This window comes from Heptranchias perlo, chromosome 14 (assembly GCF_035084215.1).
Source record: "Heptranchias perlo isolate sHepPer1 chromosome 14, sHepPer1.hap1, whole genome shotgun sequence".
Lineage (NCBI taxonomy): Eukaryota > Metazoa > Chordata > Chondrichthyes > Hexanchiformes > Hexanchidae > Heptranchias > Heptranchias perlo.
Genome location: NC_090338.1, coordinates 65212420 through 65227619, shown reverse-complemented (window position 1 = coordinate 65227619; position 15200 = coordinate 65212420). Strand labels below are relative to the sequence as shown.

Below are 15200 nucleotides of genomic sequence, written 5' to 3'. Positions count from 1 at the left end.
AGAGGAGCTAGGAGAGGGGATATAAAGGAGAGGAGCTGGGGGAGGGGATATAAAGGAGAGGAGCTGGGGAGGGGAAATAAAGGAGAGGAGCTAGGAGAGGGGATATAAAGGAGAGGAGCTGGGAGAGGGGATATAAAGGAGAGGAGCTGGGAGAGGGGATATAAAGGAGAGGAGCTAGGAGAGGGGATATAAAGAAGGGGTGAGCTAGGAGAGGGGGATATAAAGGAGAGGAGCTGGGGGAGGGGATATAAAGGAGAGGAGCTAGGAGAGGGGATATAAAGGAGAGGAGCTGGGAGAGGGGATATAAAGGAGAGGAGCTAGGAGAGGGGATATAAAGAAGAGGAGCTAGGAGAGGGAATATAAAGGAGGGGTGAGCTAGGAGGGGGAATTAAAAGGAGGAGGTGTAGGAGAGAGGATATAAGGAGAGGAGGAGTTAAGAGAGAGGAAATAAAGAATTGTGAAAGCTAGCAGTGGGGATCTAAAGGAGGGGAAGTAGGAGAGAGGGTATAAGGAGAGGGGAAGCTAGGAATTGGGATATGAAGTTAAAGGAACTTGCTGCAGAAATATATGTTGTCGCAGAATACTTCTGGCTGCCAGAATAGGTGGAGACATTTTCTGAAAATTACATTGAGTGATGTTATCAGAGAAACGCTGAGTGCATTCAGATTAAACTGCTCTCTCCACTATTTTAATGGAGGCAGTAAGCCATATAAAATAAATGGGGAGGGGGACATGATACGAGCATGTATTGCCTTCACACAACATCACTGACTGTAATTTCCAGTCTTTAACAAGTTGCACTACAAAGCCTTGTTACCAAACATTACCCTATATTGCATCTCTTGGGAACAATTATGTGCAGTAATGAATATTATTTTGACAATACTGATTGCTGCAGCCATCCAAAATCCTTATAATTTATTAAATTTTTCTAGACTTAATTACAGCTCAGTAATTACAAGGCTGATTACAGTAATCTTTAGGGTGTCTCAGTGTTTTCTTTGTGCTCTGCAGATATCTGTACAAGCTTCGAGATCTGCATCTCGACTGTGAAAACTACACCGAGGCTGCCTACACACTCCTCCTGCATGCTAAGCTGCTCAAGGTTAGGAACTTTTCTTTTAACGTAAGGATGCACAGCATTGAGCGTAGGGGTGGGAAAGGAGCCAGTGTTTAATTATTCAGTTCCAAATGTTCCATTTGATGAATCATTTGATCCCTTGCAGATAAACCACCTCTATTTTAGGTAATGTAGATCTTCCTCGCCTTCTCTGCTAACTCTTGCTTGTTCCTTAAATGCTGGCTGGTGCTCCAATGGTTGGCCATTCCTCCAGGGAATCTAGACAGGATGCACTGCAGCAATTTGCCAAGGCTTCTTCGACAGCGACCCCCCTGCCCCCCACCCCACCAAAATCCGTGACCTCCGCCACCTAGAAGGACATGGGCAGCAGGTGCATGGGAACACCACCACCTCCGAGTTCCCCTTCAAGTAACACACCATCCCGACTTGGACATGTATCACCGTTCCTTCATCGTCACTGGGACAATATCCCCAAACTCCCTACCTAACAGCACTGTGGGAGAACCTTCACCACACGGACTGCAGCAGTTCAAGCAGAAGGCTCACCACCACCTTCTCAAGGGCAACTAGAGATGGGCAATAAATGTCGGCATTGCCAATGATAACCACATCCCGTGAATGTATAAAAACAAGGTGGTGAGTGCTGGCAGGCTATGTGACCATAAACGGATATCAGGGTCAAACCCAGTTCCTGTCCTCACCTAAAACCCGCACGTACACACACTTTCTAACAGGCATCGCTGGGTAGAAGGTTTTCCTGTCCCCAGGGCACAAAGCCAATTACAGAACCTCTCCTTCCATCCTGGCGGAGATCAGTGGACTCGGTATAGAGCAGGGATTGAAACTGGCACCATCCTGATCTGTCTGGTTTAATCTACCCACAGGTTCCAATATTTATTATTATTTAAAGTAATAAAAGGTTCTACCATGTTTACGTTGTCATCTTTAGGTTATATAGCGCTCCCAGATACACACAGAGAGGTTTATGGACAGTTGAGCTCGCACTGCACAAGAACAAGGCTAGTGTTGATTATTGGATAGCGGTCAGAGGTCAAGCAAGGGCCAGGAAGCTTCCCGGTGCATAATTTACCATGATCCTAAGGTTGGGTAGGGTGGTTGTGGGGGGTTAGCTAGTGGGGGAATGGCTTTGGTCAGGTAGGAGCTAAGGAAAGGGGCCAGATATTAATAGCCCTTCAGTTCTCAGCTCTGCTCCGGCAACACTCACTCCGACTGGTAGATGTCTCGTAGGTGATTTAACCTCGTGTATGTCAGAGGAAGGGGTCGGCTGCAGTATATTTGAGATCAGCATCTTGTGACTGAGCTTGGGTCAGGCGCAGTGTTACGGCCTTGTAACCAGACTATCAGAGTTTTTAAGTGTGAATTGAAATTGGAACGACATTGATGTGGTATTCACAGTGAATGTGGTGGCATTACTGTCATTACCCCCTCCCCCCGGCCCCCCCCCCCCACAGTGCTGTCTGTTCTCAATTGTGGCATCTACAAGCAATTTAAAAAATATCTCATGGAGATGATCAAATGATACGTACAGATAAAGAAGGCCCATTTTGGATCGTTAAATATGAATGAGCAAAGCCATAAGCTGCATCTTCGGTCACTCATCTAGAAGATGCAACATATTCCCCCACCCCCACCCCGGCCCCCTACCGCCTTTACAGCATTCAACTGTTTCTTAAATGATTCCAGGATGTTTGCCGCATAAGGGCAGGAGTAGGACACTCAGCCCCTCGAGCCTGCTCCACCATTCAGTTAGATCATGGCTGATCTGCACCTCAACTCTATTTACCCGCCTTTGCCCCATATCCCTTGATATCCTTACCCAACAAAAATTTATCAATCTCAGTCTTGAAAGCTCCAGTTGTCCCAGCATCCACAGCCTTTTGGGGGAGAGAATTCCAGATTTTTATTACCCTTTGTGTGAAAAAGTCTTTCCTGATTTCACTCTGGAATGACCTGGCTCTAATTGTAAGATTATGGGGGAAAAATTGGTTAAGGGTCCGTTTTGGGCGATGTTAGACTACTGTCTGCATGGAGTCTGAACGGAGATCAGATATCGCATATGTGAAACACAGATGCAGATCCCATCCCTATGTTTGCACACTGATGAGTTATGTTGAAACATTGAATAAAGGTTGCGCACTACTAAATCCCACATCCTCCAATCTGCACACCTGACCTCACCAATCTGCCGATCTGAGTTGGTACCAGGCCTGCGAGAGTGCGTGCACCAAGGTTCTCTGCTGATGCATTAGAGAACTTGGGTGCAAGAGGTGGACAGAAGGAGGGACATCCTATATCTGCAGTGGGTGGGGGGGGAGCAAGAGGCCCTCCAGACATATACTCAAAAGACAGTGGGGGGCAGCGGGGGACGAAGTCAATCCCAGGCGCACAGCATCATGAACATGGATGCAGTGCAGGAAGAAGTTTAATGCTTTGACATGAGTGGTCAAGGTGAGTGAGGCCAACTGTCAAGTGGTGTCTCCTACCAACTGCACCACGCACTACACCCCCATCACCCACATACCAACAAACTCTTTCCATCAGTACTCAACTCTTCCAATCAGATGCTTCCTCCCGCCCTTACACATTACCACTGTTTCAAGCCGCCCACCCACAACTCACAGGCCACACACACTGGCAGCTATTCAACCATGACAGGCACATCACCCAGGCACACGCCTCACTTTCTCGCAGGAGAAGGTGGCGCATATCAAGAGGCAGCAAGTGGCAGTGGCATTTAGCCCCTTGAGCCTGTTCCGCCATTCAGTGAGATCATGGTGGACCTGTGACCTAACTCCATATACCCGTCTTAGCCCCATATCCCTTAATACCCTTGGTTCACAGAAAACTATCAATCTCAGATTTAACATTCACAAGTGAGCTAGCATCAACTGCCATCTGTAGAAGAGCGTTCCAAACGTCTCCCACCCTTTGTGTGTAGAAGCATTTCCTAACTTCACTCCTGCACGTCCTGGCTCTAAATGTTAGGCTATGTCCCCGCGTCCTAGTATTGAAGTCTAGGAGACCTCCAAAAATGGTTACAAATGTCTCGGCAGCCAGAGGCAATAATCCAGCCACTAACCTGTAAATCCTGCATGGTCCCTTTAAATAACACCGGTGGGCGGGGTCTTCCAGGCACTCTAAGGCACTCAGATGGTTGGGGTTAAGACTGTGCGTTGAGTTGAGCGTTAATTCCCAAAATGGTGTCAATCACTTTAAATCAACGTTGCACACTGATTGAAGCCATTTTCTCCCTACTTTACATGATTCCAGCGTTTCTTATCTGCGCCTGCACAAACTCCTATACCAAGATGGCGTCTGGCGCACGTCACGCAGGAAACATGCCTGCGCACCCAAGACGCCATCTTAGATGTCGGAGAGGCCGTGTCGCGCCAAAACAATGGGCGCTACACGGCCCAATTTAGCGCCCAGACACAGGAATTCTATGTGAAAGCTTCACCCCCAAGATCTCACCCCCTTCATTTTTTCTCCTTGTGGTATTTTACTGTTTGTTTGGGCATTTGCCCCATTGCAGTAGCCTTGAATTGATATGATGACCTAGTCTATAGGGGCAGAGGACCTGGTAGTTCGAATGAAACCCATAAATGATATGAGAAAGCAGAGTGGGAGAATAACAGGGGTGAGGGAAGAACCAAGTGGTCTGTGGGAATTTTATTTGTCTCTGGAATTTGTTATTCCTGGCTGTCCTTTGAATTGGAGCCTAGTGAAGATCATTGATTGTTGTAACACCAGTCCGCCATTGGATTACTAACTCACTTATAAACTAGGGTCGGATGAAGGAATCTAATTGGCCCATTCATTCTCCCAGAATACCAATCGTACCGTCTTTCTATCACAGCAATGATTTGTTTCTTAAATGGGACCAATGTCCTGGTCTCAACCAGCCTTCCTGGTAACCCTTAAGATCAGTGAACCTCATCAAGATTCAACTTCAGCATTTAACTGAGCTATCCCATGTATCACCAACTGGTGTCCAAAGCACTGCACCATTCCTATACCTGCTCGTGGGTGACTGGAGTCCCTGTAGTATTAACTGGGTTTGTAACTAGTTGCTCAGCTGTATTATTGGGTAGAGGTTCTTTTTTTAAGACACTCATAGTCTAGGCAGTAACAGCTGGAGCCCCAACTATCTGCATCATGGAGTGGCAGGGTAGGTCTTTACTAGCGTTACTCATCACATTTTTATTCAATCCCAAATCATGTTTCATTCGGGGACAGATCTACAGGAGGGCTGCACCATGGAGTGCCTAAAGAGTTGTGGTCGGTGTCTGCACTGAATCCTACACTGAAATCTCCCAATTTCGGTCATCACACTGAGGCTGAGTGGAGGGCAGGCACCGCCCCACTGGAAGAGAACCCCCTCCTTACAGGCCCAATCGTTTTGTTAAATAACAGGGACCCTTCACTTGCTGTATGGAAGGTGTCTCCTAATAGCATTCCTTTGCCTTCCTTTCTGGAGAAAAGAAAAGGAGAGAGAACACCCAGGAATCCCAGCACAGTCTGCATCCTACAGACAGGCAGTGTCTCAACCGTACAGGGACAACTAAGTCTTCCCAAAAAGTCACCTGTGAGGGGGAGTTGGACTACCATTGCCAACTGCTTAACACTCCTTGCTTATGTTTCTATGTTCCTATTATGTTCTTATGTTCCTACTTTGTTAACCAAAGGTATTAAGGGATATGGGGCTAAGGTGGGTATATGCAGTTAGGTCATAGATCAGCCATGATCTCATTGAATGGCGGAACAGGCTTGAGGGGCTAAATGGCCTACTCCTGTTCCTATGTTCCTAAGTTTGTTAACTCCGATCCTCTAGATAGCCATTTTGCTTATTTTTAATGTAACACAGCGGGGAGGTGTAGTGCAGAACTATGCGCTGCCCAACAGGGAGGGGGAAGAAACAAAATGGAGGGAATATTCTTGGGTCACTCTCGCACCTGGAAACTATTTTCAAAAGCAGTGTTGGCCTGGGAACAGTTCTCTTGCCCACACTCTCAGCTGGCATTGATGTGGGGAATCCAAGAACATTGAAAAAAGGAGAAATCTCTTACAGGCTGTGGTTTCAGTCTACATGTGTGGACTGACCGGGTTTTCATTCTCTGTTTTAGTGGTCTGATGAGCAATGTACATCCCACGTTATGCCAAGAGACTTCCACATTTCCCAAACACAGCGGCAGCTGAAAGAAAGCCTGTACAAAACCATCATTAATTACTTTGACAAGGGAAAGGTAAGTGCTGAATGGGTGAGATTGAACCTCCAGATCCTAACAGCTTCGCAAGCGTTTGTTTTGTGAATTTAGCATTTGTAAAAGGCTGAGGGATGTTAGTTCTGTGGAATGGGACACTATCCCATCTCGGGTACCCAGTGTCAGCATCAAGCAATCCTGGGTCAGGTACAGAACAGTTTGGGTGCAGAGCAAAGCTCCCTCTACTCTGCCCCAACAGGCCCAGCCTCTGAACAGTACCCTATATTGCACCAGTGTTATAATTTTCTATTTTCCACATCAGCCATCTGTGGCCTCTCTGAGTAAGATTAGGAGCAATGTCCCCCTGCGTTGTAGGAACTGGATTGAAATCGTCCAAATTCATTTATTAAAGAAAACTGCAATAGTTTCATCCAAATATCTGACAACTATCACTCAGTGACCAACACTGCTCTTTCCGTTCCACTTATTTACATGCAATGCCAGAGACTTCAGTCCCCAAGACTACCCTTTCATCGTTTGACAGGGGCTGCCAACTGTTTATTATTGGCTGTTTTTGTGCAAGCAGGTCTGAGGGCATCTCAGTGGACCTGCTCCTAGTTTCAATCAGCTTCGCCATTCCCAAGTCCCGCAGCAACAGGCTATGTGTCTCCGACTGCTTGCCCATGTTTACTACATACCAGGTGATTTAAGCGATGGGTATATCCTGGCTACTAGATGCTTCAAAAGAAAGAACTTCCATTTATATAGTGCCATTCACATCCTCAGGACATCCCAAAGCACTTCACAACCAATTAATTACTTTTGAAGAGTAGTCACTGTTATTTTGTTGGCAAACATGGCAGCCAATTTGTGCACAACAATTTGTCCAACAAACAGCAATAAGATAAAGGACCAGATAATTTGTTTTTTACAGTTTAGAGGAATATTGACTAGGAAGACCTCCCCTGCTCTTCTTCAATAGTGTCATAAGATCCCTTACGTCCACTTGAGATGTCAGATCGGGCCTCAGTTTAACATCTCATCTGCAAGTACTAGTCTAGATTAGGTGCTCAAGTATCTGGAGTGGGGCTTGAACCCATCACCTGATTCAGAGGGAGGAGTGCTACCACTGAGCCAAGCTGATGGTGCATCCATGCCTGTTGTTGTGTACTGCATGATATTACTTGTGTTTTCATAACCAACCTTGCTGCTCTGGTTCCATTTATTTTTCTGTATGTCACTTAATTTCAGTCTGCATACAGCCCTCCATTCCTGCGACATCTGTGGTATCCTACCAGTAAGAGAAGTGGGGGGGGGAGCTCTCTGATTGGAGTCCAATCCCCCAATCCATTGGTCTGGCCAAAAGAGGCACATCCTATTAAACAGCTGATGAAGTGGAAAACAAAATGAAAATCAATGGGAATAGTAATATCTGATAGTATGGTAGAGCAGGAATTTGGACCCAACATGTGCTAACCAGCATGGGTGATATAATTTTGGACTCGACATGTGCCACCCAGCGTGGGTGATATAATTTTGGACTCGACATGTGCCTCCCAGCATGGGTGATATAATTTTGGGCCCAACATGTGCCAAGCAGCATGGGTGATATAATTTTGGACCCGACATGTGTCGAGCAGCATGAATGTTCCAACTAGTGCTCTCACCATGTATTTCTACTTGTGCCAAGTGCAGAGGACTGCTTTCCCAGGTAAGCATGACCTTGTGTGCAAAGCAAGTGATAATGTAGCACGCTCAGGTGAGCAGTAAACCCTTTCTTGCAGCTGACAAGCTCACTGAAAACAGTAAGAAATGCCCCATCCTGTACTGGACAGACAAATAACAGACAGGCCAAATATCTCAACGCTACAAACTACAATCAGGTTTTATTAAGAAATTAAAGCAATAAAGAACTTGCATTTATGTAGTGCCTTTCACAATCTCAGGTTCCAAAGCATTTTACAGTCAATTAAGTCATTTTGAAGTATAGTCACTGTTAGAATGTAGGAAATGCAGTATCCAATTTGCGCATAGCAAGGTCCCACAAACAGCAATGGGATAGTAACCAGATAATCTGTTTTAGTGAACGTTGGTTGAGGGATCAACATTGGCCAGAATATCAGGGAGAACTCCCCTGCTCTTCTTCAGAATAGTGCCATGAGATGTTTTACGTCCACCTGAGAGGGCAGATGGGACCTCGGTTTAACGTCTCATCTGAAAGACGGCACCTCCGACAGTGCAGCACTTCCTCAGTACTGCATTGGAGTGTCAGCCTTGATTATGTGCTCAAATAGCTAGCATGGGACTTGAACCCATGACCTTCCGACTCAGAGGCAAAAGTGCAACCACTGAGCCACGGCTGATACCTTGGTTAACAAAGAATAAATCACACTGATTTACAAAATCTGTTTCCAAATAATAAAATGTCTCAAGATTTTCACAGGTCTCGTAAGTGAAACGCAAAGCTGACATAAAAATTGGGCATCCACAGTATTTGCCAACTGCCGGGTGATGTAAATAATCACCTCAAAGCTTGGTAAGACTGTCAGTTATACACCTTCCTTACTTTGAAGTCCAAACTGGGACAAATGAAGACAAAAAAGGATATGCAAGTCTAGCAATCAAAATACAGGACAAAGACACACCTCCCCCTCCCGATCGCGGCCCCGATCTCTCAGGCTCCTCCCCCTCCCGATCGCGGCCCCGATCTCTCAGGCTCCTCCCCCTCCCGATCGCGGCCCCGATCTCTCAGGCTCCTCCCCCTCCCGATCGCGGCCCCGATCTCTCAGGCTCCTCCCCCTCCCGATCGCGGCCCCGATCTCTCAGGCTCCTCCCCCTCCCGATCGCGGCCCCGATCTCTCAGGCTCCTCCCCCTCCCGATCGCGGCCCCGATCTCTCAGGCTCCTCCCCCTCCCGATCGCGGCCCCGATCTCTCAGGCTCCTCCCCCTCCCGATCCTGATCACTCAGGCTCCTCCCCCTCCCGATCGCAGCCCCGATCTCTCAGGGTCCTCCCCCTCCCGATCGCGGCCCCGATCTCTCAGGGTCCTCCCCCTCCCGATCGCGGCCCCGATCTCTCAGGGTCCTCCCCCTCCCGATCCTGATCTCTCAGGCTCCTCCCCCTCCCGATCACGGCCCCGATCTCTCAGGCTCCTCCCCCTCCCGATCGCGGCCCCGATCTCTCAAGCTCCTCCCCCTCCCGATCACGGCCCCGATCTCTCAGGCTCCTCCCCCTCCTGATCGCGGCCCCGATCTCTCAGGGTCCTCCCCCTCCCGATCCTGATCTCTCAGGGTCCTCCCCCTCCCGATCGCGGCCCCGATCTCTCAGGCTCCTCCCCCTCCCGATCCTGATCTCTCAGGCTCCTCCCCCTCCCGATCCTGATCTCTCAGGCTCCTCCCCCTCCCGATCCTGATCTCTCAGGGTCCTCCCCCTCCCGATCGCGGCCCCGATCTCTCAGGCTCCTCCCCCTCCCGATCGCGGCCCCGATCTCTCAGGGTCCTCCCCCTCCCGATCCTGATCTCTCAGGCTCCTCCCCCTCCCGATCACGGCCCCGATCTCTCAGGCTCCTCCCCCTCCTGATCGCGGCCCCGATCTCTCAGGCTCCTCCCCCTCCCGATCGCGGCCCCGATCTCTCAGGGTCCTCCCCCTCCCGATCCTGATCTCTCAGGGTCCTCCCCCTCCCGATCGCGGCCCCGATCTCTCAGGCTCCTCCCCCTCCCCCTCCCGATCCTGATCTCTCAGGGTCCTCCCCCTCCCGATCGCGGCCCCGATCTCTCAGGGTCCTCCCCCTCCCGATCCTGATCTCTCAGGGTCCTCCCCCTCCCGATCACGGCCCCGATCTCTCAGGCTCCTCCCCCTCCCGATCCTGATCTCTCAGGATCCTCCCCCTCCCGATCGCGGCCCCGATCTCTCAGGGTCCTCCCCCTCCCAATCCTGATCTCTCAGGGTCCTCCCCCTCCCGATCGCGGCCCCGATCTCTCAGGGTCCTCCCCCTCCCGATCCTGATCTCTCAGGATCCTCCCCCTCCCGATCGCGGCCCCGATCTCTCAGGCTCCTCCCCCTCCCGATCCTGATCTCTCAGGCTCCTCTCCCCTCACAATCACGTCCTTGATATCTCCAGCAAGCTGTAATCAAATTGAAGTGGATACCAGTCTGACAGCTGTCAAAGCCCCATAAAGAATGTTAAAAATCTAAAGGCCTGGACACTAGTCATAGAATTATACAGCAAAGAAGGAGGTCATTTGGCCCATCGTGCCTGTGCCGGCTCTTTGAAAGGACTATCCAATCAGTCTCACTCCCCTGCTTTTTCCCCATTACCCTGCAAATTTTTCCTTTTCAAGTATTTATCCAATTGCCTTTTGAAAGTTGCTATTAAATCTGCTTCCACCGCCCTTTCAGGCAGTGAATTCCAGATCAAAACAACTTACTGCGTAAAAAAAAATCTCTCCTCATCTCCTCCCCCTGGTTATTTTGCCAATGATCTTAAATCTGTGTCGTCTGGTCATCGACCCTCCTGCTGATGGAAACAGTTCCTCCCCATCTACTCTATCATAATTTTGAACTCTATTAAATCTTCCCTTAACCTTCTCTGCTGCATGGAGAACAATCCCAGCTTCTCCAGTCTCTCCACATAACTGAAGTCTGATATCCCTGGTACCATTCTAATAAACCTCCTCTGCACCCTCTCCACGGCCTTGACATCCTTCCTAAAGTGTGATGCACAGAACTGAACACAATACTCCAAGTGAAACAAACCTAATGTACTCCAAACCTAATGTACTCCTAACTCTGCCTATATTTACTGCTTCAGGTTATTTGCACGGGCCTGATGTTCCCCAGACACAAGCTCATCCCTTGGCCGGGGCATGATTCCAGAATCAGAGGTGTAAATCAAGCCTCTGCTCCAGGCTTGAGAGGCCTGGAGTAGTAGTATTGGCTGCTGACCATGAAGATCCACTGGGTACCTGTGGAGAAAAAGCTGGCGTTTAGCTTTTTAGGCACCCATTACCTTGCTGCTGGCTCCTCTCATATCTCCTGTTCTGAGGGGGCCCTGATGAAAGGCTTGCCACTTGTTTCTTCTGGGTGTCCACCTGGCCGCACCAAAGGAAAACAAGATGGAAGACCACTGTTGGTTAGCAAAAGCCTGGGTGCACATCACCTCCCCGTCCCATCAACCAGAGATGATAAACAACATGGGGCACCAAAGAGGGGAAGGATCACGATACATTTTACCTCAAAAAGTTGGTTTATGATTATTTTACCTTGGTTGGGGATGTGAATGATTCTTAGGACAGAGAGAGATGAAAGAACAGCATTTGGGGAGAGAGAGGGATAAAATGGCTCCCGCTTAACATAGAGAAACAAATAAAAGGCAAATAATTCCCAAAATGGCAGCTTCTCTTACGGTTTGTATTTTTGTCCTCAAAGCATCGATAGACATTTTGCAATTTTTTTTTGTTTTTGTTGGCTGTCTTTCCGAATGTTTCTGTTTAAATATCGATGAGGTTGCAACCAGCCTTCCCAAAGTGAAGAACTTTGTGATGCAGGTCAAATGCGAAGCAATTGTAGCGTCACGAGGCTCAGAGTAAAATACAACTCCCGACACCCACCCTTAAACAGAGAGAGAGGAGGCTTCCATCTCGATCAGTCGGAACTGGATTCAAACCCAACTGTCGTAGGTGAAGGGAGTGTCTGAGCACACATGGAAAGAGAACACAAAAAGACTCACTATTGCTTAGAACCCCCTCACCCCTCCCTCGCCTTAAATCACCCTTCTTACTGCTGGCACAGTACATCGCCCACTTGCTGACGCATGCTGCTTCTCTTTTAGATGTGGGAGGAAGCCCTGAACCTCTGCAAAGAGCAGGCAGATCAGTTTGAAATGGAAATCTTTGACTACGAGCTTCTCAGCCAGAACCTGGTAAGTTTCCACGTACAGCCTTCCACAACGGAGTGTTCAAAAGGGCCAACTGTCAAGTGATCCATTCTGAAAACAGCTTTCAGAGATCCAAGTCTCAATGTTTCTCTATTGGTGCCTGCTTACCGCCTGACCCTAAGTGAAGGAACCTTCATGGGTTAGCCTGGACAGTGAATGCTGCTCGGCTATTCAACTAAGGGGGGCCTTGCAGTCGAGTTCCACTGCCCTCGGCTGCCGTCCACGCTGTCACGTGCACTTTCCAACAGGATAGCGAGCAGGAAACCTGGCTGATTTTTGTTTCACCCTTCCCATTCTCTCAGAGGCCAGCAGTAGCGACCCTACTGCTGCCTCAGCTGCCCTCCCTCCCTCAGTGGCACTGAGGCCCACTGCTGTGCCGGCTGAGATCAGCCTACTCAGTAGAGACCAGGGATGGAATGTAGGGGCGTTCCTGGTGTGAATGGTTGCAGCTCTGCACTACGGGGCTAAGTCTTCATCCATCTGTCAAAGAGGAGGCTGAACATGAATTGAAAAGCTACCCCGAATGCAGGTTCCTAAAAATGCTGTGCCTGAGGTGCATGAATGATGGTTAAATGAGCTGAAACTTGAAATTTTAAGACTCAACGAAGAAATATACTGCTGTTTTTTTAAAAATGTATTCCGGGGGTGTAGGCATGGCCGGCATTTATTGCCCATCCCTCGTTGCCGTTGAGAAGGTGGTGGAGAGCCTTCTTCTTGAACCATTGCACTCCATGTGGTGAAGGTACTCCCACAGCGCTGTTCGGTGGGGCGTTCAAGGATTTTGACCCAGCGACGATGAAGGAACGGTGATATATTTCCGAGTCAGGATGTTGTGTGATTTGGAGGGGACCTTGGGGGTGATGGTTCCCTGCACCTGCTGCCCTTGTCCTTCTAGGTGGCAGGTTCGATGTTTCTTGAATCCTGATTGTTTCCCCTGATTTATACCAATTTACGCCCATTTTAAGTTTGGGTATATTCTAATGAGATTGGGAAGATACTTGAGTGTAAGTTGAAATCGGCAAAATGGCCGCAATTTCGGGCACAACTAGAGGAGACTCCTGCATGTTTTGATGTTGAATACTGTAAGCTTACAAGAAAGTTGATTGCAATTTTGTGGTGTTTTTTCCCCTTCCGCTTATGGAGTAATGAGCTCGGGAATAATCGGCAGCCTTTTTTGTGTACTTGCAGAGACAGCAAGCCACATTCTACGAGAACATCATGAAAATCCTGCGGCCGACTCCTGATTACTTTGCTGTCGGCTATTACGGCCGTGGCTTCCCGCTATTTCTCAGGGTGAGTCTTTGACATCTGAATCTTTGGCTTTGGAGTGGGTGCAGCGCAGATTGACCAAATGATAGCAGGGCTTAGTGAGTTAAATTATGACAGCAGGTTGCATAAACTCGGCTTGTATTCCCTTGAGTTTAGGAGATTGAGGGGTGATCTGATCGAGGTGTTTGACATGATTAAGGGATTCGATAGGGTAGATGCAAAGAAACTATTTCCTCTGGTGGGGGAGTCCAGAACAAGGGAGCACAGTCTTACAATTAGAGCTAGGCCATTCAGGAGGAAAATCAGGAAGCACTTCTTCACACAAAGAGTAGTGGAAATCTGGAATTCTCTCCCTCAAAACACTGTGGATGCTGGGGGTCAATTGGAGTTTTCAACACTGAGATCGATAGAGTTTTGTTGGATAAGGGTATCAGGGATATGGAGCAAAGTGGGTAAATAGAGTTCAGATGCAGATCAACCACGATCTAATTGAATGGCAGACCAGGCTTAATGGCTGAAAGGCCCACTCCTGTTCCTATGTATCTGTTTGAGTTGCTGTCCGCTTTAATGTAACAATCCTGAAGGTGACGACAACTTATGAACAGTAGGGAGGGGGAGAGTGAACCGATAAACAAGCAGAACACAGGATGGGCACTATTTTTAAAAAAGCACAGAAAAGGATATACAAAAGGATGTTCCGTTCTTCCTGTGGCAAATTACAAAATGGCCACCAAGGTCATATAATTTCTTTACATTCCAGAGACCTTGGGTGAAGGGTTGGAACACCACCTAGATTGAAAAGGGTAAAGGATAAACACTCCATTCTTGCACTCCCAGTGGGGAGCCACACCCCCAAGGGGATCACAGGTCAGAGAATCGAGGCTGCAGTGTTGTAGCCCTATCTCCAAACTCCCTACGCTCCCTTCAACAGCAGCTTCCCGCTGGAAGCTTGGGATCAGTGAGCTTATCCTCTGAAGAGATGAGGTCAATCGGGAAGCTGTGCTCTGATGATGTCAAACGGTGAGATTAAAATTCGGCAGATAGGAGAAGTAAGAAATAACTCAGAGAGAAAGAATGAGTTAGAGCAGGTCACAGCACAATGAGTCTTAATTTCAACTTTGTGAGGATGGGTGCGTTTGCATTACTCCATTCTTGTCGGGGTCGATTTGGACTCCCGGGCGGGAACGCAGCCTAGCGGGCAGCCGTCACATCCAGGAGCGGTAGCAGGGAGGCTCGGCCAATTTCAATGTCCCGGTCTTGTTAGCAAACCACTTCCCGACTCCTGCTCCTCCAGGCCCTGCTGGTTACCATGCGATTCGTAAACACCACTTCATTGCCAGTTATGAGGACAACGGCATCAGAGTCAATGAAAATCGACTGGAAACTCCTTGAGTCCTGAGAAAGCAACACAAATTGGGAGAGGGAGAGAGAGAGAGAGAATCACAAACTGGGGAGGGAGAGAGAGAGAAACACAAACTGGGGGGAGAGAGAGAGAGAGAGAATCACCAACTGGGGAGGGAGAGAGAGAGCAACACAAACTGGGAGAGGGAGAGAGAGAAACACAAACTGGGAGAGTGAGAGAGAGAGAGAGAATCACAAACTGGGGAGAGAGAGAGAGAATCACAAACTGGGGAGGGAGAGAGAGAGCAACACAAACTGGGGGAGGGAGAGAGAGAGAAACACAAACTGGGGAG

General features: G+C 48.6%; 1 protein-coding gene across 1 annotated transcript in view; it reads left to right on the top strand.

The window, feature by feature from the left end:
* The window catches only part of LOC137332588 (dedicator of cytokinesis protein 2-like), a 555930-nt gene that overhangs the window by 439808 nt on the left and 100922 nt on the right, over positions 1 to 15200 (top strand). The window contains exons 37-40 of the mRNA XM_067996525.1: positions 1015 to 1105; positions 6226 to 6345; positions 12133 to 12222; positions 13426 to 13530. Of these exons, the coding sequence (XP_067852626.1) occupies positions 1015 to 1105; positions 6226 to 6345; positions 12133 to 12222; positions 13426 to 13530 (406 nt within the window). The remainder of the gene's footprint in view (positions 1 to 1014; positions 1106 to 6225; positions 6346 to 12132; positions 12223 to 13425; positions 13531 to 15200) is intronic.